Below are 23,525 nucleotides of genomic sequence, written 5' to 3'. Positions count from 1 at the left end.
TAATGAACAAGAGAAAGGTTGATGAAATGGAGGAACCAGTGATGTTCCCAAGACTAGTGTTAAGTCCTCTTTTTGAAAAAACGATTTCAATGGAGGTCTGATTTCTATGGCTGCCCCTAAAAATCAGATCACCAACGGATGTAGAGAATATCTAGTACACGACATAGCCAACAAAGTGGGGATTTGACCCTTCAGGGAATTATAAGCTAACCCTTAGAGACCACTCTGCAGAAACTCCAAAATGTTAGACACTGAAGGAGATCCAATTTCCCAACCCCTTTCTGTAGTATTCCAGATCTGGTGATAGGTTACATTTGTGGACCTGTTACGAGCCTGTAATAATGTCTCCACTACACCACCTGAGAGACCCAAGCCAGTTAAAGCCTCCCTCTCATTTTCAAGTTATTAACTTCATCCTCCTGCAGTTCGGGTGTCAGGCCCCACTCCGCAGAAGGAGATTTTGACAAGGAGGCAGTGGGATTGGCGAGCCCAACTTCATCCTCCAAGCCAGAGGAAACCACGGCTCCCCGAGCCAGTAAGGTAAGACTACTATTGCTGTGATCCTTCCCGCTAAATCTTCAGCAGGATTTTGAGAGCCAATGGAAGCAGCAGGAACACATAAACCAAGGGGAAGTTCCAAGACCTGGACAAAAGCACCCTGACCCAACGCCTGTGGATGGCAGGTCTGGGAGAAGAAGCAAGGCAGTTTACAATTCTCCTCCAATGCCATAAGATCTATCGATTCAGGCCCCATTCGTTGTGATCCTCAAAGCCTCGACTCAAGTGATCTGCTAAAACCATTCCCAGGCCCTGGGAAATAAGATGCTCTAAGAGCCGAGATTCTTCTCTGCGCATAGGAAGATTGACAAGTCACCTGAAGGAGAGGGCGACTTCTTGTGCCACCTTGAGACACACAAGCCACCGTAATTGTTGCCCAAGAATCTAGACAGCTCGACCTTGCAACATAGGTTGGAGCGCTAAGAGAGTGCTTCTGTCAGCATCCAATCCTAGGAAATTCACAAAAGTTCCATTGGCCTTAAATCTGCTGTCCCAGGCAGTGTGCCCTGCAGCCTGCCAGACTGGCATTGGTCGTCACCACTATTGGTTCTGAGGCCTTCAATGGAACTCTGCGGGAAAGATTGCAAGCTACTGACCACCAAACCAGGGACCAGATTATCTGAATTGGCAGATAGAATTTCTGGTAGAAGGAGTGACAATCCCACTGAAGAAGAAAGTTGCATTGAAACCTCCTTCTGCGCCACCTGACCCATGGGACTAGTGGAACTGTGGCTGATAGAATCCCCAGATACTGCATGCATTCCTTCACCATCGTCGAAGACCTTGCTATCACTGCTTTTGTCTAAGACTGGATCTCCTGGACCTTCCTCTGAGGAAGAGAAACACCACCCTGATCCGTGTTCAATTGTACTCAACATTTGGGTCGGATGCATCTGGCTCTTCCAATAGTTGAACAACCAAGCAAAACGAGCTAGTGTTTTCAGGTGAAATTCACATGCAGTAGAAGGAGCTCATTTGACGGACCCAGAAGTAACATGTCGACTAGATAATGGAATATTTGCACTCCCTTGACCCTGAAAGTCGCGACAATAGCAGAGAGAAGCTTTGAGAACAATTCTCAGAGCCGTGCAGAGACTGAATGGAAGACATTAAAAATGAAAATGAGAGCCTTCCACAGAAAACCTGAGAAAGCGATGCTGAGATGCGGCTATGGAAACAAGAAGATGCGCATCCGCCAAATCGATGGAAACCATCCAGTCTCCTAAGTCCACAACGGAAATGATTGTTTCCCCCTACTCCATTTTGAATGGTGGAATCTTCATGAAAGAATTCCAGACTTTGAGGCCAGAAAACTGGTCCGAAACCCCCTGAAGCCTTTGGGACCAAAAACAGAGGGGAACATACTCTTTGACCCAATTTGTGCCTTGGAACCGGAAGGATGGCCCTTGCTTCCAACAGCTCCCCTATATATTCTCTCAAACATCTGTAGGAAGCCCAGTTTCTACGAACAAGGTCTGATGGGGCCTTGTTCTGAACGCGAGACAATAATCCAATCCAGGCATCCTGTAATTTGACTACCAAACCCCCCCCCACCCCCCGAATTAGGCTAGTCTTGCTCCTACTTGAGAGGGTTAAGTGGAGACACCCTCAGAAGGACTTATTTGAAGCCTTAGAAGCTTTATTGGCCCTGGGCTTGGAAGGTTTCTGGAAGGTTGAACTGGCTCCCTTCCATGAAAAACTGTAAGTACTGGCTTCGCTGGACCCTTCTTTGGATCTCTCGTTAAAACGAAAGGGCTGCTGTTGTCTTTTTCTCTTCTGCAGGATTAGGCTAGATCTGCTGCCAGAAACCCGCTGAATTGCTGTTTCTAAGTCTTCCCGAAGAGTAGCTTCCCGTTGAAGGAAATCGAACATAGACTGTGCTTGGAAGCCTTGTCAGCCGACCAATGCTTCAATCATAAGGCTCTGCAGCTGTGATGGAATGAGCCATTATCTTTGCTGTGAATAAATGAATGAATGAATAATCTGTATAGCGCAAAACACGAACTGAATCACCTCATCACTCGCTGTCATCTTTTGAATCGGTTCCCTGACCTGGTCAACAGCCACTTCAGCCCCAAACTCTACATCAGTCCTGAAAACTGCAAAAGAGAAGAACTGCCACTTCCCAGACTTTCATCTGAACATCCATCCACCAGCACCGCTACCCACAGCCTAAGGCTAGACTCAGACTCATGCACTCTCCCTGCATTCCGCAGGTCCACACCACCGAACATGCCCCATAGGAGACCATGGTAAATGAATGGTAGCGCAAAACCGCAAAAAGCACCAAAAACGCACAGGTGCGAATCCAACCCAAGTGCTGCTGCCACAGAAGTGAGCACTACCACCAGCCTGCTTCGGCCAAACTATACAACCTATTTAGGTCTGCGTTTATTCTGCGATCCATAGGATCCCTAAAGGAGGCCGAATCCTCCAGCGGAAGCATAATGTGGCAGGAAAATCTAGGTAATGACGCATCCACCTTAGGCATAGTGTCCCAAGGGTTACAGCTTCGATACTCTATTATGCACATTGAGCTTCTCAGGCCCCGCCCAGTCACTTTAATTTCAGAAATAAATGGGAAGGAAGGTAAAGATTTCTTTAAATACGGGTAGTATCTCTGCTGTTTTTTTGAGGCGACAATTCTTCCTGCCACTTCATTGCATCCTTAACAGCCTCCACCAAGGGGGGAACCAGTGCAAAAAACGTATGCGATTCCGAGACCATCTCAGCCACAGATGGATCTGAATCGCTATCGACGTCAAAGTTAAAACGCACTGAAAACACATGATCTGAATCTGCAGATGCTGAAGATACAGCAGGATGAGCAGGATTCATTGTAACACTGCTCAACCCTTCCTTGACTGCGTGCTTAATGTAGGATTTAACCCGGCGTGCATGCGCAGCATTGTCCTGAGCCGCCTCCTTGAAGCAAGATGCACACCCGCTTTACTCTGATGACCTCAACTGAGCAAGCCCAACAGGATCCTTCTTCTGCCTGGGCCGGCGATGAAGACCTATCTGAAGAAGAGGATCTTCTCTGTCTGCCCCCAGATTTCCTCTTTCTAGAGGCTTTCTGATGTCTTGACCTCTCCTGGCTCAGGTCCGAGCGACTAAAGTGAGGTAAGGGCGAGGGAGATCTGGAATGCTGTGACAACAGGCGTCTATCCAGCTGCATGCGACTTGTCATTTCTAGTCTTTTTACTCCTTTGAGGCTGGAATTCTGATTAGGAACCTCTTTGCGGGCGTTTAGCTCACACTGGGCCCTTCTCTCTGTAAAACAGAGGATGTGCTCTCTTTTAAATAAATAAATACATAAAATAAATAAAAAAAATAAACTTCTCCATCTGAATCTTCAGTGATAAGGCAGCTAGACAGGCAGGCAAAACTCCCCAGATCTATAAAGGCCCAGGATAATAAAACCACTCTGACAGACAAGTAACACGGCAGTAAGAAATGAGAGTCCTGGAAATCAGGCTTACCAGAGCAGAGTAGCACATTGATCAGCGGGAGACTGAGATTAGCCTTAGAGCAGGGGTCATCAACCCCCGGTCCCCGGCCCACTACCGGGCCGTGGCCCATCTGCGGGTCGGCCACGGGTGCGGGCGGCCGCAAGACACATGCTGGGCTACTGGCATGAGAGCGCTGGGTGGATGGAAGAAGCGAGCGGGCGGGCAAGTAGAGATGATATCACCGCTCTTCCGCCCTCAAAGACAGTCTGTCGGAGGTACAAAGGGTAAACCGCGCTACTCAAACAACAAAAGAAAGCAACCTATAAGCAGCAACCCTAATCGTAATACTCTGATATCAAACTAAATAGGTGAACAAAATGAGCTGCGCTAAAAACAAATTAAAAATTAATCAAACACCTAAAACCTAATCAAAACCTATACAAATAAGCGTGAAAAACAATATTGAATTGACAAAAAATGTGATTAGTAAATAGTATACATGAATACTATCATATCATCATAGAGTGAATAAAGTGTATACTAAATCTGAAATGAAATTAGTATAAATAATATAGAAAACACCCACAATAATTAATGTAAATTGAAACAAAAATAATAATGTGTGCTAAATCTAAACGAATAATATTAACAAAAATAATATTCAAAAACCATAAAGAGTTCATATGTGATGAAGAAAAAAATAATTTTTTAGTCCAAAAATATTATCGATTCTTCAAACTTGATATTAAGGTGCAAAAATATCCACAAATGCGTGTATGTAGAAAATATTCAAAACAATCCTCCACCAGTGAGAAGAGGGGCCGCTTACCAGAGCTTGAGATCCCAGTGTTAGTGAGATCAATAAGGCAACAGCACAGGGGTTTCTGGGTGAACCGTCACAGGCATCCCATCATCTACATCTCCAATACCAAGGCTCCAATCGAGGAACGAAGGTGTCGTAGATTGCTGACACCACGCTGTCTCTATCTCCAGTACGAAGCCTCCAGTCAAGGAACGAGGGTATCGTGGATCATATATAAAAGATCAAAGACACTCGCATAGCGTAAAACCACTTGGTTTAATAAAGTAGAATTTAAAAAATTTACACTCACATACGTAAAGAAAAAACGATCACATAAAAAACGAGCCGGCCGGACTCGTGTGCCGCCCGCACTTCCTGGTTGGGCGTAGAACGCGGAGACGTCAGAACGCCTATCTCCCTACGCGCGTTTCGTCACGAACGGACGTGTTCACGGGATGCGGGACGGTGTTCTGACGCGCCGCCTATATACAAAATCCTAAACAAACAGCCTCGGTCTGAGCTCCATGTTGTCCTCTCAATCCACCATGTTAGGTGAGGGAAAGAGGACTGGAATGCCCATACTATCACCCAGTCCACCATTTTGCATAAGGAGAAAAGGGTAAAAATTTGCCCTACCATTACGCAGAGGCAAACCCATAATCATAACCCTCCAGATTCTTTTAAGAACCATAAATTAAAAATGCAAAATTATCATAAAAGTACATTAAGGGAAAAAAAAGAATAAAAAAAAAAAAAAAAAAAAAAAATCCTTTCAAATACCAATTGAAAAGTATATTTATCAGAAGGTATCCAATGAGATAATAAAATAATATTAGGCACAAACAAAACAGTCCAAACGAAATAAACAAAACAGCTCTTGTAGTAAAGATATGTACTGTCTTGTATGTCCAGATTTTTTTTTTATTCTTTTTTTTCCCTTAATGTACTTTTATGATAATTTTGCATTTTTAATTTATGGTTCTTAAAAGAATCTGGAGGGTTATGATTATGGGTTTGCCTCTGCGTAATGGTAGGGCAAATTTTTACCCTTTTCTCCTTATGCAAAATGGTGGACTGGGTGATAGTATGGGCATTCCAGTCCTCTTTCCCTCACCTAACATGGTGGATTGAGAGGACAACATGGAGCTCAGACCGAGGCTGTTTGTTTAGGATTTTGTATATAGGCGGTGCGTCAGAACGCCGTCCCGCATCCCGTGAACACGTCCGTTCGTGACGAAACGCGCGTAGGGAGATAGGCGTTCTGACGTCTCCGCGTTCTACGCCCAACCAGGAAGTGCGGGCGGCACACGAGTCCAGCCGGCTCGTTTTTTATGTGATCGTTTTTTCTTTACGTATGTGAGTGTAAATTTTTTAAATTCTACTTTATTAAACCAAGTGGTTTTACGCTATGCGAGTGTCTTTGATCTTTTATATATGATCCACGATACCCTCGTTCCTTGACTGGAGGCTTCGTACTGGAGATAGAGACAGCGTGGTGTCAGCAATCTACGACACCTTCGTTCCTCGATTGGAGCCTTCGTATTGGAGATGTAGATGGTGGGATGCCTGTGACGGTTCACCCAGAAACCCCTGTGCTGTTGCCTTATTGATCTCACTAACACTGGGATCTCAAGCTCTGGTAAGCGGCCCCTCTTCTCACTGGTGGAGGATTGTTTTGAATATTTTCTACATACACGCATTTGTGGATATTTTTGCACCTTAATATCAAGTTTGAAGAATCAATAATATTTTTGGACTAAAAAATTATTTTTTTCTTCATCACATATGAACTCTTTATGGTTTTTGAATATTATTTTTGTTAATATTATTCGTTTAGATTTAGCACACATTATTATTTTTGTTTCAATTTACATTAATTATTGTGGGTGTTTTCTATATTATTTATACTAATTTCATTTCAGATTTAGTATACACTTTATTCACTCTATGATGATATGATAGTATTCATGTATACTATTTACTAATCACATTTTTTGTCAATTCAAAATAGTTTTTCACGCTTATTTGTATAGGTTTTGATTAGGTTTTAGGTGTTTGATTAATTTTTAATTTGTTTTTAGCGCAGCTCATTTTGTTCACCTATTTAGTCTGTCGGAGGTGCAGAGAGATGACATCATCTCATACTGCCTGCCCTGCATCGCCGCTCTCCCCTGGCTCCTCTGTGTGTGAAAACAGGATTCCTTGTTCAGCGGCGCAAATTGCCTGCCCCCCAGACAGCTAATCAGGGATGGTAGAAGGGTGGAGCCAGAGACTGAGAACCGAAGGAGTCCCGGACCCTCCCTCTGCCTGATGAGACCAGTTGCAGCATGAGGAGAGAGACACCCTGCAACATCCAGAGGGGCGTTCCAATAGAGATGTGACGTCATCAGTGACAGGTGAGCTGTGTGTGGGAGTACAGGTGAGGTGTGCTGGGACTTGTAGTTCCCCCCCTCAGCTGTCTGCCTGACATACCACAAGGGGCGCTCCACTCACTCCGCATCTGGTGACAGGCAACGTGGCAGGTGGCAATCCACATCTTGTGGCAGGCAGTGTGGCAGGTGATGTGGCAAGTGACATAACTCTTCTGGTGACAGGCAGCGTGGCAAGTGACTAGGCACATCTAGCAGCAGGCGACAGTGGTAAGTGACACTCAGGGCTCCCACTGATTCTACAGTATGGCGAGTTGAACTATTTAATTTATTACTGCAATGTAATAATAGAAATAATGTGCTTCGATCACCCCGACACCATATCAAGCATGGTGCTGTGATGATTGAATCACTAACACCAGCCATTGCCCATGAAAAATCGTGACCCCCAACCCCTCCCAGTCCTTGGCACAATTTTCAGCCACACAGCCGGTCCCCGGTGCCAAAAAGGTTGGGGACCACTGCCCTAGAGGACATAGCCTTCTGCAAATCAGCAGTGAGTATTCTGGTGTTTGCTGGGCAATCCAAGAGGAAGCCACCTCTGACCTCACCTGCTCAACTGAGCTTCCTGAAAGGAATACATGTGGAGGTGGTGAACTACAAGACCCAGCGAGCCAAATCACTGCCTGAACACACAAAACATGGAAGGAGAGAGTGCCCACACCAGCCTAACGAAGGTATATACAGTCATTTTTACTGCCAGTGACCTTTGCCAGTAATACACAGTCATTTATACTGCACCTTTTTATCCCAGCACCAGGGGAACCCACACTCCTCAGGAGAATTACTGCCTCTATGGGGAGGTTTTCTGATACTGGAGAGGCTGAACCCAAACAGGATGCATGGTGGATGGAGAAAAAATAAATAAATAAATAAGAACAAAATAAAAATAAATAAACTTTAAAAGGCGTCCGAAGCGAGGACGAAAAAAGAACACTGGAGTGGGCAGACAGCCGCCCTTTATGGGCTAGGAAAAAGGTGGTGGTCCTGGAGGGGTCAGAGGGGGCGGAGCTGACCCATAGTAGGCTGACATGGGGAGGTCCAGGAAATAACATTATGGGAAGATTAGAAAAGTAGAAAAAAAGAAAAGCAGAAATGAATGAAGTATACATAGCTCCCAACTGTCCCTGATTTGGAGGGAGTGTCCCTCTGTCCCCCTCATTTGTCCCTCATTTTGGTCTAATCTGTATAATGGTATATAAAATGTATTATTTAAAAACGTGTTTCCCAGAGCTAAACCTTTCATCCAAATTCTGAATTGCTGCATTTGTAAATTCCAAAAGCCAATATAAAGGAATAGTAGTGGTAAAAAAAGCACTTGTGGGTTTAACTAATCCTTTTTTTTTGTATAATTCTCCTTTAAGGGGTGTGGCAGGGGGTGTGTCCTATGGCCACATACTTTTGCTAATACAATATCTAAAAGAAAAGTTGGGACTTTATATGAAGCTCAGCTAAGAATGTAAAAATAGAAACCACATGATTAAGGATGCCAAAAAGCATATACATTAAATAAAAAAAAAAATCAATAATAAATAAAATAATAAAATTCATAAATCTTTAATAATTTGTTATACATGATAATAACACAATTGATAACCAATCTATAAGTAAAAGAATATTGATACATGATAGCACAATTATACTAGTTTATACTAGTTCATGAACAGCATGATTAGGTTAATAACATAATTCAAAACCAGTTTATAAATAGTAAAAACCTGGTAGCACGATAAAGCATTATGCTGATTCATAAAACACGACCATAGCAATAATAATCAATTGATAAACATTAGCAAAAAAATAAGTTGATACCACTTATTGCGTCATCTCAAGATCATGTGATTAATAGATGTAGCATAAGGCTAGGGCTCTACGCGTTTCGTGGGGGAATCCCATTCATCAGGAGCACTCGCATACATAATCATCTATAATAATAAAATAATATAAAGGGTTAACAGGGTGAACAATCACTGAACACCGAGGAAAACAAAAGCAAAAGTACAAGTGTATACATAACGTATAACGCTCTTACCAGAGAATACAGGCTAGTAATAAGATAATAGTATTAGAGGTTGTGGACGCCATGAGGAAGTCATACCTCCCACGGGAACTGAGGCAACATAAACACGGCCACATCAAGGCCCGGGGATGCAGCATGTGGAGCGATAGTGACGTTGTGATTCACAGTTTGTAATAAGATAAGAGAATAAATGATGCTGTATGTGTACCAGTCCCATAAGATGTACTGTAAGAAATAATAAAAAGTAAAAAAAAATCAATAAAAATGAAATGTAAAAGTGTGATTGTGTTAAGTGCAAAAAAAGGGCCGTTCTTGGGCAGAACCTGCCCAAGCCAAGTGAGGGCTATAGTGTGACAGCCCAAACGAATGTGAGGAGAAATAAAAAATGAATAAAAAAATAAGAATGTATATTTACCTTAGATCTCGAAAGGAGATCATGGGAGCCGGTGTGTGTGTATCTCAAAATCAAAGTGAGGTGTGTGCTCCACCAGCATGCAGTCCCAATGGCCAAGGATAACCGCAGTATGCCGCCAACGCCACGCTGCGTTATGAAACAGAGGGAAGGAAGGCGGAGCCACCACCCGGGCACACAGTGTCACTCAACAGTTGGTGCTCAAAGTCCTCCCTCCTGTCAAAACCTGATAGACAAACAAGAACACCCCAACCAAAGGGGGGAGGCAGAGGGAGGGGCCATACCAAACATCGCAGCTCCCGAGGATGCAGAACCCAGGAGTCCACAAATAAAACACAAAACTAATAGCAAAAAATCCAAAATGTCCAGCAAAAGTCTCCCTGCAATAGTGAAACCTCAATATAGTTAATACAATTAATAGACCGTATGCTACCTTAGCTAATGTGCTTCCATCCCTGAATCATGTCGACAAAAAAGGGGGGAAAGGGGGATTTGGGACTTTGTATGAGGCAATGAATGGATACGTTCATCTGCCTCCATCCCTAATGTATATATAATATCTAAAAGAAAAGTTGGGACTTTATATGAAGCACAGCTAAGAATGTAAAAATATAAACCACATGATTAAGGATGCGGGAAGTTGGGAAGTTGCTCCTTCACTTTCTTTTGCCAACCAAAGCCCTCCTCTTCCTGTAAAAATATAACTTATTCTCCTCCCCGCTCAAAGCCTGCCCCCTACAACTACTGACCTATCCTGTGCCCTTAACTAGGGCCTAACAAGCCCCTTTTAACCCCTGTCATGCAGGCCCTACGTCTAGTGCATTCTTTCTTTTCACTCCGGGCCTTTCTAAAGGGAAGGGAAAGGACACACGTCACTCACCTGGACAAGGGTCTTGTGTCTGATTGGTGGATCTCTCACTTATTTTGTTCCTTGCTGAACATCTGATATTCCAGGAATGGGGCGGTGACACAGGAGGCACAGTGACACGGACTGTCCGCTCTGAGCTGGTGACATTATATACCTCCAATCCTCCATTCACAGTCAGGTAGATGGAGGGGTCAGTCCCGATCTCCACCCAGCAGGAGATCTCAGCGCTGCCATTCTGGAGACACCTCACATCCAGGACTGGATCTGATACCGGAACTAAGAGACACAGAGATGGGGAGATCTGTAACATTGTACTATAATGAAATATGATTTCCCCTGTAATACCCCGTCCACCCCAATCCATTACAGTCATAAAAAGTCACAGAATTCCTGAAATATCTTTGCGGCAGAAACTTTTATTGCAAGATACTAAAGGGGCCAATTGTGTAATTGGGATTCCTAGGCTTTGGTTGATCTCTAAAGGAGGGGACCATCAGCCAATAAAAATCTACTCCTTCCAGGGGGGCATGGCCAGCCATGGAGCAAGATGGCTGCTTAACTACCCAGCTCTGTTCATTTCCAGGACAAACAGCTGCTCCCAAGACTTACCAGCAGCAGCTCCCTCTCCCTGATGCTCCAGAGGGGAGCCCTCATCCTCAGCGACTGGATGGTATGTCCAAGAAGAAATACCTCAGCCTCCACAAGCTGTGCCACCTCACTGACTATTTCCCACAGCCAGGTATGCAATCATCCAAAGATGGAGCCGGTATGGCGCCCTGTGATCCCTCATAGGACACAGGCGTCATGCAGGGACCTGCAGACAACTCGAAGCCCATGGAAAATCTCACATCAGAGCCTACCTTTCCCCAGCAATCACCTTCAGATAGAGGTAAGCGGGCTGCACTGTCCCAAGCACTTTCCCCTGCTAAGGAACCTCTGATTAAGAAGCAGCAATGGGATGTCCAGACATGCACGAACCCTGAGGAAAATCCCTCAGACTGCCTAGCAGCCCTCCCTCCCAGTGACCAGCCAGCATCTGAGCACACACTAAAGCTCATTCTGCTTTCTTTGCAAAGAAACTTTCATAATGAACTACGCTCCTCTATATCTACCTTACAAAAAAGAAATGATCGGGTAGAGGAATGCACGACCGACCTGGTGACAGAACATACCTCAGTTTATAACAAAATGGCGGATGCCTATGACCATCACACTGAAGAATTCCGATTCCTCCAAGTGATAGTGGCTGATTTAGAGGATCGCTCCACAAGGAATAATATCACATTTAAGGGCATATCAGAAACTGTTAAACCTCCAGAACGAATTACTTACCTACATCAGCTATTCCTCCTGCTCTTCGCTCCCCACACATATTAAACGGACAGCCAGGGGTGCAGGGAGAGATGCCGGGTCTTGGACCCCCTCCACAGCAGCAGAACGACAGAGCCCAGTCACAAGTGCGACTGCAGCGACCCTTATAGTTTCTACCACTGGCTCCCTGTCCCCACCAGGGAACTTGATAGGAGAGTATAGTATACTTGTAGTTTGTTTTTGTCTTTACCTTGATCAATATTGGTTTTGGCAATACTGTAAAAATACATCTTCATAATAAAATTCTCCTTTGCTGGTGTCCTCCTTATTACCCATTGGGGAGATTTCCCCTCATTTCCTATCATGGTGACCACACAGGAAGTGAATAGAAATCTTCCAATATGGAGCAAGACAGCAATAAAAAACTGCCAGAAGTTCTAACTCTTCTTATCTCTGTTATAATAGTTTATAAAAAGTCTTAGCTGGCATTGGGCTTCATCTACAAATGTCCTGGTAGATTTATTGGGGGGGGGGGGGGAATAGAAGGTCTCACAATTATAAATTGTGAGATTATGAAGCAGCTCATTCTGGTGTCCTCCTCACATTATGTACTTGTATGACCTCTTCTACTGAATGTTGGGTCTCTGTTTAGTTTTTTTATCTCTGTCCCTCTGCATAAAAACTGTATTTTGTATTAGGACTTGTTCTGTGGTGTGGTCAGTGGTCAAGGGTTGGTTGCCAGTGTCCAGGGTTCCCTCCTAGGTAGGGGTGAAAAGTCCAAAACCACCCAAGCTATCCTGCCTGAAAGCTATCAAAAGCTGACAACAAATCATAGGTGTTGGAGGCATTGCCCGCCCCGCAACTGCATGTATGCAATGGGCATGTTGTGGGGTGGGGGATACATCCACTGCCCATTATTGGCTGTCAGCCAATATCAGTGTCCCTGATTTGGAGGGAATGTCCCTCTGTCCCCCTCATTTGTCCCTCATGTTGGTGTGATCTATATAATTGTATATAAAATGTAAAAAAAAAAAAGTGTTTCCCAGAGATAAACCTTTCATCCAAATTCTGAATAGCTTTGTAAATTCTAAAAGCCAATATAAAGGAATAGTAGTGGTAAAAAAAAGCACTTGTGGGTTTAACTAATAATTTTTTTGTAGAATTCTACTTTAAGGGGGTGTGGCAGGGGGTGTGTCCTATGGCCACATACTTTTGCTAATAGGTGTCCCTCATTCCCATCTCAAAAAGTTGGGAGGTGTGAGTATATATGTACTGTGTATATTTATAACTAGCAATCAATGCATTGGGCCATTTTCCCTGGAACTATGACTCAAATCCATGACTATGGTATTAAATATGTCTTGTTACTGCTATACTAAAAACAACAAAAAAAAAAAACACCTTTTCCCTTAATGATCACACTACACCAATTGGAGAAAATTGACCATAGCAGCCTTTTTATTAACAAATATAAATAATTAACATTAATTACATAACAAACCAGACTATTTAAAGAGCAAAGGATGCAAGGTCCTAATAGGCATAAATAACCAGGACAGTACCTGCTAGTCACTTCACCGGCCTCCAGCCGCAAAAACCAACTCAGAGACAACTAGCAGGTACACATCCACCACCTGGGAGCCGTGCCTCAGAAGGGTCCCTACACCATACCTTTTGGTGCCCAGATAACCTAAAAAGGACCTTGCACCCCGCCATCAACCCATCTTACTTAGAAAGACCCCCAGAGTCCGTAATCGGTTCCAAACCACCTTATACAGGGCAGGAAGGTGGAAAGTTGCTCCTTCACTTTCTTTTGCTAACCAAAACCCTCCCCTTCCTGTAAAAATATAACTTATTCTCCTCCCCGCTCAAAGCCTGCCCCCTACAACTACCGACCTATCCTGTGCCCTTAACTAGGTCCTAACAAGCCCCTTTTAACCCCTTTCATGCAGGCCCTACGTCTAGTGCATTCTTTCTTTTCACTCCGGGCCTTTCTAAAGGGAAGGGAAAGGTCACACATCACTCACCTGGACAAGCGTCTTGTGTCTGATTGGTGGATCTCTCACTTATGTTGTTCTTTGCTGAACATCTGATATTCCAGGAATGGGGCGGTGACACAGGCGGCACAGTGACACGGACTGTCCGCTCTGAGCTGGTGACATTATATACCTCCAACTCTCCACTCACAGTCAGGTAGATGGAGGGGTCAGTCCCGTTCTCCACCCAGCAGGAGATCTCAGCGCTGCCATTCTGGAGACACCTCACATCCAGGACTGGATCTGATACCGGAACTGAGAGACACAGAGATGGGGAGATCTGTAACATTGTACTATAATGAAATATGATTTCCCCTGTAATACCCCGTCCACCCCAATCCATTACAGTCATAAAAAGTCACAGAATTCCTGAAATATCTTTGCTACAGAAACTTTTATTGCAAGATACTAAAGTGGGCCAATTGTGTGATTGGGATTCCAAGGCTTTGATTGATCTCTACAGGAGGGGACCCTCAGCCAATAAAAATCGACTCCTTCCAGGGGGGCGTGGCCAGCCATGGAGCAAGATGGCTGCTTAACCACCCAGCTCTGCTCAGCCCTGGGACAAACAGTTGCCCCCAGGACTTACCAGCAGCAGCTCCCTCTCCTTGATGCACCGGAGGGGAGCCCTCATCCTCAGCGACTGGACGGTATGTCCAAGAGGAAATACCTCAGCCTCTACAAGCTGCGCCACCTCACAAAATATTTCCCACAGCCGGCCATGCAATCATCCAAAGATGGCGCCATTGTGGCGCCTTGTGATCCCTCATAGGACACAGGCGTCATGCAGGGACCTTCAGACAACTCGGAGCCCATGGAAAATCTCACATCAGAGCCTACCTCTCCCCAGCAATCACCTTCAGATAGAGGTAAGAGGGCTGCACTGTCCCCAGCACTTTCCCCTGCTAAGGAACCTCTGATTAAGAAGAAGCACTGGGATGTCCAGACATGCACGAACCCTGAGGAAATCCCTCAGACTGCCTAGCAGCCCTCCCTGCCAGTGACCAGCCAGCATCTGAGCATGCACTAAAGCTCATTCTGCTTTCTTTGCAAAGAAACTTTCATAATGAACTGCGCTCCTCTATATCTACCTTACAAAAAAGAAATGATCAGGTAGAGGAATGCACGACCGACCTGGTGACAGAACATACCTCAGTTTATAACAAAATGGCGGATGCCTATGACCATCACACTGAAGAAATCCAATTCCTCCAAGTGATACTGGCTGATTTAGAGGATCGCTCTACAAGGAATAATATCACATTTAAGGGCATACCAGAAACTGTTAAACCTCCAGAACGAATTACTTACCTACATCAGCTATTCCTCCTGCTCTTCGCTCCCCCCACATGTTAAATGGACATCCAGGGGTGCAGGGGGAGATGCCGGGTCTTGGACCCCCTCCACAGCAGCAGAACGACAGGGCCCAGTCACAAGTGCGACTGCAGCGACCCTTATAGTTTCTACCACTGGCTTCCTGTCCCCACCATGGAACTTTATAGGAGAGTATAGTATACTTGTAGTTTGTTTGTCTTTACCTTGATCAATATTGGTTTTGGCAATACTGTAAAAATATATCTTCATAATAAAATTCTCCTTTGCTGGTGTCTTCCTTGTTACCCATTGGGGAGATTCCCCTCATTTCCTATCATGGTGACCACACAGAAAGTGAATAGAAATCCTCCCAATATGGAGCAAGACAGCAATAAAAAAAACTTCCAGAAGTTCTAACTCTTCTTATCTCTGTTATAATATTTCATAAAAAGTCTTAGCTGGAATTGGGCTTCATCTACAAATGTCCTGGTAGATTTATTGGGGGAAAAATAGAAGGTCTCACAATTATAAATTGTGAGATTATGAAGCAGCTCGTTATGGTGTCCTCCTCACATTATGTACTTGTATGACCTCTTCTACTGAATGTTGGGTCTCTGTTTAGGTTTTTTATCTCTGTCCCTCTGCATAAAAACTGTATTTTATATTAGGACTTGTTCTGTGGTGTGGTTGGTGGTGAAGGGTTGGTTGCCAGTGTCCAGGGTTCCCTCCTAGGTAGGGGTGACACAAGTCCAAAACCACCCAAGCTATCCTGCCTGAAAGCTATCAAAGCTGACAACAAATCATAGGTGTTGGGGGCATTGCCCACCCCGCAACTGCATGTATGCAATGGGCATGCTGTGGGGCGGGGGATACCTCCACTGCCCATTATTGGCTGTCAGCTTGGACAGCTTCTCTGTGCCCTCTAAGAATTTTTCTATATGGGAAGGTAAAAGGCTCTGATGGAAGCTGATCATTCTGTCATGTTATGTATTTCCTGGATTGTAATTTTTATGTCTGGAATATTTTATCTCTCAGTAAAAACTTTAGTAGTAAATTCAGCCTGGAGACATTTCTCTCACTCACCTGCACAGGAGATGTTGATGGATCTACTTAGATTATTGATCTGATTGGTGACATCACAGTGGAGGGTTCCGGAGACCGGAGGAGGAAGAGTTACCCGGCGGTGTGAGGAGACAGATCTTCCATCCAAACTCCAGGAATAACTCTGATATGATCCGTTTACCAAACATTCAGCCTCTGCGCTGCCATCCGGGAGACAGGAGGAGGTCACAGTGATGTCAGAGAGGGGGACTGGAGGAGGAGAAATCACATTATGGGAAGATTAGAAAAGAAGAAAAAAAGAAAAGCAGAAATGAATGAAGTATACATAGATCCCAACTGTCCCTGATTTGGAGGGAGTGTCCCTCTGTCCCTCTCATTTGTCCCTCATGTTGGTCTGATCTATATAGTTGTATATAAAATGTATTATTTAAAAAAGTGTTTCCCAGAGATAAACCTTTCATCCAAATTCTGAATTGCTGCATTTGTAAATTCCAAAAGCCAATATAAAGGAATAGTAGTGGTAAAAAAAAGCACTTGTGCGTTTAACTAATTATTTTTTTTGTATAATTCTCCTTTAAGGGGGCGTGGCAGGGGGTGTGTCCTATGGTCACATACTTTTGCTAATAGGTGTCCCTCATTCCCATCTCAAAAATTTGGGAGGTGTGAGTATATATGTACTTTGTATATTTATAAATAACAATGTATTGGCCTATTTTGCCAGGAATTATGACTCAAATCCATGACTATGGTATTAAATATGTCTTGTTACCGCTATACTAAAAAAAAAAAAAAAAAAAACACCTTTTCCCTTAACCACTTCAGCCCCGGACCAATTTTCAGCCTAAGGAGCAGAGGTCTTTTTACAATTTCGCACTGCACTGCTTTAACTGGTAATTGCGCTGTCATGCAATGTTGTACCCAAACGAAATTTGCGTCCTTTTCTTCCCACAAATAGAGCTTTCTTTTGATGGTATTTGATTGCCTCTGCGATTTTTATTTTTTGCGATATAAATGGAAAAAGACCGAAAATTTTGATAAAAAAATATATTTTCTAATTTTTGTTATAAGAAAAATCGAATAAACTCAATTTTAGTCATACATTTAGGGCAAAATTTATTCAGCCACATGTCTTTAGTAAAAAAAATGTCAATAAACGTATATTTATTGGTTTGCGCAAAAGTTATAGCGTATACAAACTAGAGTACATTTTCTGGAATTTACACAGCTTTTAATTTATGACTGCCTATCTCATTTCTTGAGGTGCTAAAATGGCAGGGCAGTACAAACCCCCCCAAATGACCCCATTTTGGAAAGTAGACACCCCAAGGAAATTGCTGAGGGGCATGTTGAGCCCACTGAATATTTTTTATTTTTTTTTGTCCCAAGTGATTGAATAATGACACGAAAAAAAAATAAAAAAATAAAGTTTACAAAAAGTTGTCACTAAATGATATATTGCTCACACATGCCATAGTTATATGAGGAATTGCACCCCAAAATATATTCTGCTGCTTCTCCTGTGTACGGGGATACCACATATGTGGTACTTTTTGGGAGTCTAGCCGCGTACGGCACCCCGAAATCCAATCACCGCCTTCATGATTTCTAAGGGTGCAAATTTTTGATTTCACTCCTCACTACCTATCACGGTTGCGAAGGCCATAAAATGCCAAAATAACACAAAACTCCCCCAAATGACCCCATTTTGGAAAGTAGACACCCCAAGCTATTTACTGAGAGGCATGTTGAGTCCATGGAATATTTTATATTTTGCCACAAGTTGCAGGAATATTACAATTTTTTTTTTTTTGCACAAAGTTGTCACTAAATGATATATTGCTCACACATGCTATGAGCATAAGTCAAATTACACCCCAAAATAAATTCTGCTGCTTCTTCCGAGTACGGGGATACCACATGTGGGGGACTTTTTGGGAGCCTAGCCACGTACGGGACCCCGAAAAATATAAAACGCTACCAAAAAAACCTGTTAGCAATCGCAGGGATCAGGCCTGACTCTGCAAACACTGTAGTTATGTGTTTAGTGTTTTGTAAGTGACAGTGATCAATCGATACTGCACTTGGGTGGGCTGGGCAGAGGGGCAAAACGCAGGTGCTAGCAGGTATCTGGGCTGATCCCGCTAACAATGCGTTTTTTTGGAACCGTAAACTGCTGGGGACGCTAGTATAGATCTGATCAGATCAGATATTGATCTGTTCAGATTCTATACCACTACCGGAGGTGTATGCTTTGCGCGTGGGTGTTAGTGGTACTGGCACTAGCCTAGTGCTGCCTGGGGCGACGCAGACCCTGACCCTAAAACCTAATTGATATCACCCGCCGGGTGATCAGGGGGTTAAACCTTTATTGGGTAATAAATGGCGGGTGCCCTGATGCTATAAAAAGCAAACTAACCAGAGTCACCTGTAACACTTATACGGTGATCACTGGTGAAAGGGTTAACTAGGAGCAATCAGGGGGTTCAAATTTTTATTAGGTAGTATATGGGGGTCCCTGGCGCTATATAAAAACCTGACGGGGAACCTAAATAACTAACTGGCTAACCAGCGTAACCAGTGACACTTATACGGTGATCGCTGGTGAAAGGGTTAACTAGGGGCAATCAGGGGGTTAAAACCATTATTGGGTAGTATATGGGGGTACCTAGTGCTATAAAAACCTGGCAGTGAACCTAAAAAAATAACTAGCTACCTAGCGACACTAGGGACACTAATGTAGCGATCAGAAAAATGATCGCTTAGTGACACTGGCAAAAGGGGGTGAAAGGGTTACTAGGCACAACCAGGGGGTTAAAACCATTATTGGGTAGTATATCGGGGTACCTAGCGCTATAAAAACCTGGCGGTGAACCTAAAAAAATAACTAGCTACCTAGCGACACTAATGCAGCGATCAGAAAAATGATCGCTTAGTGACACTGGCAAAATAGGGTGAAAGGGTTAACTAGGGGCAATCAGGGGGTTAAATCTTTATTGGGGGGTGGTAGGGGGCTACCCTGGACCTAACACTAACTGCCCTGACACTTTTTACTTTTACAACTGACACTGAATGCAGTGATCAGTAAATAAATGATCACTGCAATCAGTGACACTGTGACTGGGGGGGAGGGGGGGCGGGGGGACATCGGGGGGCAATCGGGGGGGATGATCGGGGGGGTTTGTGTGCCTATGTGTTCGTTAGTGTAGTGTTTGGTGCAGACTTACTGTGTCTTCTCCTCGTAGTCCGGTCAATAAGACCGCCCCGAGGAGAATGACATCACTTCCTCCCTGCCTGTGTATACAATACACAGTGGGAGGAAGCTTCTCATTCGCCAGGATCGATCGAGAGGGGATGGCCAGAAACCAACGGCCGTCCCCTCATCCCGGATCGCTCCTGCAGCGAAACGGACTGCCGCATCCAGTGGGAGGGGGTCCGATCGGACCCCCCCACCCGCTGGAAGGCAAGCACGTACATGTACGTGCTTGTGCCTGTACATGCCATTGTGATGACGTACAATGGAATGCGGCGGTCGTTAAGTGGTTAATGACCACACTACACCAATTGGAGTAAATTGACCATAGCAGCCTTTTTATTAACCAGTTACCGACTAGAGCACGTCGATGTAGGTTGGTAGAATGGCACAGGCGGGCATATTGGCGTACAGGTACATCCATTTTTATATGCTGCCCTGCCATCGTGTGTGTGCCGGCGGCGGCGCACTCGCGTGCCTTTCGGGACCCCCGTGAGTCCAGTCGCGAGTCCTGCGGACTCGATCGACGCGGGGATACCCGCGATTGTCTCACGGGGCGGCTGAATGGGGAGATGCCATTGTAAACAGCATGTCCCCATTCTGCCTAGCAACAAGTGACTCTGATCTCTGCTCCATGTGATTGGAGCAGAGATCAGTGTTCACTAAAACAAAGCCCAGCCCCCCACAGTTAGTAACACGCCCTTAGAACACTTAACCCCTACACTGCCATCCCCTGGTTAACCCCTTCACTGCCAGTGTCATTTACACAGGAATCACTGCATTTGTATAGCACTGATTGCTGTATAAATGACAATGGTCCCAAAAATGTGTGAAAAATGTCCGATGTGTGCGCCATAATGTCGCAGTCACAATAAAAATCGCTGATCGCCGCCATTACTAGTAAAAAAAATTATTAATAAAAATGCCATAAAACCATCCCCTATTTTGAAAACGCTATAACTTTTGCGCATACCAATCAATAAATCGCTTATTGCGATTTTTTATACCAAAAATATGTAGAAGAACCCGTTTCGGCCTAAACTGAGGGGAAAAAATTTTTTTTATATATTTTTGGGGGATATTTATTATAACAAAAAGTAAAAATAACGCGTTTTTTTCAAAATTGTTGCTCTATTTTTGTTTATAGCGCAAAAAATAAAAACTGCAGGGGTGATCAAATACCACCAAAAGAAAGCTCTATTTGTGGGGAAAAAAGGACATTAATTATGTTTGGGAGCCACGTCGCACGACCGCGTAATTGTCAGTTAAAATGATGCAGTGCCGAATCGCAAAAAGTGGTCTGGTCTTAAGCCAGCAAAATGGTCCGGTCTGAAAGTGGTTAACAAATATAAATAACCAATAATTAACATTAATTGCATAACAAACCAGACCAGACTTCACCGGCCTCCAACCGCAAAAACCAACTCAGAGACAACTAGCAGGTACACATCCACCAACTGGGAGCCGTGCCTCAGGTGGGTCCCTACACCATACCTTTTGGTGCCCAGATAACCTAAAAAGGACCTTGCACCCCGCCATCAACCCATCTTACTTAGAAAGACCCCCAGAGTCCGTAATCGGTTCCAAACCACCTTATACAGGGCGGGAAGTTGGGAAGTTGCTCCTTCACTTTCTTTTGCTAACCAAAACCCTCCCCTTCCTGTAAAAATATAACTTTTTCTCCTCCCCCACTCAAAGCCTGCCCCCTACAACTACTGACCTATCCTGTGCCCTTAACTAGGTCCTAACAAGCCCCTTTATAACCCCTGTCATGCAGGCCCTATGTCTAGTGCATTCTTTCTTTTCAGTCCAGGCCTTTCTAAAGGGAAGGGAAAGGTCACACGTCACTCACCTGGACAAGCGTCTTGTGTCTGATTGGTGGATCTCTCACTGATGTGGTTCTTTGCTGAACATCTGATATTCCAGGAATGGGGCGGTGACACAGGAGGCACAGTGACACGGACTGTCCGCTCTGAGCTGGTGACATTATAGACCTCCAATTCTCCACTCACTGTCAGGTAGATGGAGGGGTCAGTCCCGTTCTCCACCCAGCAGGAGATCTTAGCGCTGCCATTCTGGAGACACCTCACATCCAGGACTGGATCTGATACCGGAACTGAGAGACACAGAGATGGGGAGATCTGTAACATTGTACTATAATGAAATATGATTTCCCCTGTAATACCCCGTCCACCCCAATCCATTACAGTCATAAAAAGTCACAGAATTCCTGAAATATCTTTGCTGCAGAAACTTTTATTGCAAGATACTAAAGGGGCCAATTGTGTGACTGGGATTCCTAGGCTTTGGTTGATCTCTACAGGAGGGGACCATCAGCCAATAAAAATCTACTCCTTCCTGGGGGGCGTGGCCAGCCATGGAGCAAGATGGCTGCTCAACCATCCATCACTGCTCAGCCCCGGGACAAACAGCTGCTCCCAGGACTTACCAGCAGCAGCTCCCTCTCCCTGATGCACTGGAGGGGAGCCCTCATCCTCAGCGACTGGACGGTATGTCCAAGAGGAAATACCTCAGCCTCCACAAGCTGCGCCACCTCACAGAATATTTCCCACAGCCGGCCATGCAATCATCCAAAGATGGCGCCGGTGTGGCGCCTTGTGATCCCTCATAGGACACAGGCGTCATGCAGGGACCTTCAGACAACTCGGAGCCCATGGAAAATCTCACATCAGAGCCTACCTCTCCCCAGCAATCACCTTCAGATAGAGGTGAACTGTCCCCAGCACTTTCTTCTGCTAAGGAACCTCTGATTAAGAAGCAGCACTGGGATGTCCAGACATGCACGAACCCTGAGGAAAATCCCTCAGACTGCCTAGCAGCCCTCCCTGCCAGTGACCAGCCAGCATCTGAGCACACACTAAAGCTCATTCTGCTTTCTCTGCAAAGAGACTTTCGTAATGAACTGCGCTCCTCTATATCTACCTTACAAAAAAGAAATGATCGGGTAGAGGAATGCACGACCGATCTGGAAAAAGTGGTGACAGAACATACCCCAGTTTATAACAAAATGGTGGATGCCTATGACCATCACACTGAAGAAATCCAATTCCTCCAAGTGATACTGGCTGATTTAGAGGATCGCTCCACAAGGAATACCAGAAACTTTTAAACCTCCAGAACGAATTACTTACCTACATCAGCTATTCCTCCTGCTCTTCGCTCCCCCCGCATGTTAAATGGACAGCCAGGGGTGCAGGAAGAGATGCCTGGTCTTGGACCCCCTCCATAGCAGCAGAATAACAGGGCCCAGTCACAAGTGTGACTGCAGCGACCCTTATAGTTTCTACCACTGGCTTCCTGTCCCCAGCATGGAACTTGATAGGAGATTATAGTATACTTGTAGCTTGTTTGTATTTACCTTGATCAATATTGTTTTGGGAAATACTGTAAAAATATATCTTCATAATAACATTTTCCTTTGCTGGTGTTCTCCTTACTACCCATTGGGGAGATTTCCCCTCATTTCCTATCATGGTGACCACACAGGAAGTGAATAGAATGCCTCCCAATATGGCGCAAGACAGCAATAAAAAACTGCCAGAAGTTCTAACTCTTCTTATCTCTGTTATATTAGTTTATAAAAAGTCTTAGCTGGAATTGGGCTTCATCTACAAATGTCCTGGTAGATTTATTGGGGGAAAAATAGAAGGTCTCACAATTATAAATTGTGAGATTATGAAGCAGCTCATTCTGGTGTCCTCCTCACATTATGTACTTGTAGGACCTCTTCTACTGAATGTTGGGTCTCTGTTTAGGTTTTTTATCTCTGTCCCTCTGCATCAAAACTGTATTTTATATTAGGACTTGTTCTGTGGTGTGGTCGGTGGTGAAGGGTTGGTTGCCAGTGTCCAGGGTTCCCTCCTAGGTAGGGGTGACACAAGTCCAAAACCACTCAAGCTATCCTGCCTGAAAGCTATCAAAGCTGACAACAAATCATATGTGTTGGAGGTATTGCCCACCCCGCAACTGCATGTATGCAATGGGCATGCT

At 44.5% G+C, this 23,525-nt stretch overlaps 2 protein-coding genes across 3 annotated transcripts in view; both read right to left on the bottom strand.

Moving 5' to 3' along the window:
• Positions 1-23,525, bottom strand: part of LOC143981571 (T-cell surface antigen CD2-like) — a 278,489-nt gene that overhangs the window by 198,092 nt on the left and 56,872 nt on the right. The window lies entirely within an intron of this gene.
• On the bottom strand, positions 8,775-21,871 carry LOC143984202 (Fc receptor-like protein 5). 2 transcript variants are annotated; one of them, XM_077484492.1, is made up of 5 exons: positions 21,367-21,860; positions 16,286-16,513; positions 13,880-14,143; positions 10,554-10,817; positions 8,775-9,166 (listed from the first exon to the last, which is right to left on the bottom strand). In XM_077484492.1, exons 1-5 carry the CDS (start codon positions 21,725-21,727, stop codon positions 9,141-9,143), a joined length of 1,143 nt encoding a protein of 380 aa, XP_077340618.1. In that variant the 5' UTR covers positions 21,728-21,860; the 3' UTR covers positions 8,775-9,140. The 2 variants fall into 2 exon arrangements, with proteins under 2 accessions (XP_077340618.1, XP_077340619.1); XM_077484493.1 differs by lacking the exon at positions 16,286-16,513 and having other exon boundaries at positions 21,367-21,871.

This window comes from Lithobates pipiens, unplaced genomic scaffold (genome assembly GCF_037356315.1).
Source record: "Lithobates pipiens isolate NorthernLeopardFrog02 unplaced genomic scaffold, aLitPip1_a1.2 Scaffold_16, whole genome shotgun sequence".
Classification (NCBI taxonomy): Eukaryota; Metazoa; Chordata; class Amphibia; order Anura; family Ranidae; genus Lithobates; species Lithobates pipiens.
The sequence above is the reverse complement of the archived record's forward strand: the minus strand, read 5'-3'. Positions and strand labels throughout refer to the sequence as shown.

Coding starts and splice junctions, on each gene's coding strand:
- LOC143984202 (XM_077484492.1), bottom strand. CDS start 21,727: ATGACTGTAATGGATTGGGGTGGACGGGGTATTACAGGGGAAATCATA. Junction 14,144..16,285: donor CATCAACATCTCCTGTGCAG/GTGAGTGAGAGA, acceptor TGTGTCTCTCAG/TTCCGGTATCAGATCCAGTC. Junction 9,167..10,553: donor GACACAAGACCCTTGTCCAG/GTGAGTGACGTG, acceptor TTATTATTATAG/ATGATTATGTATGCGAGTGC.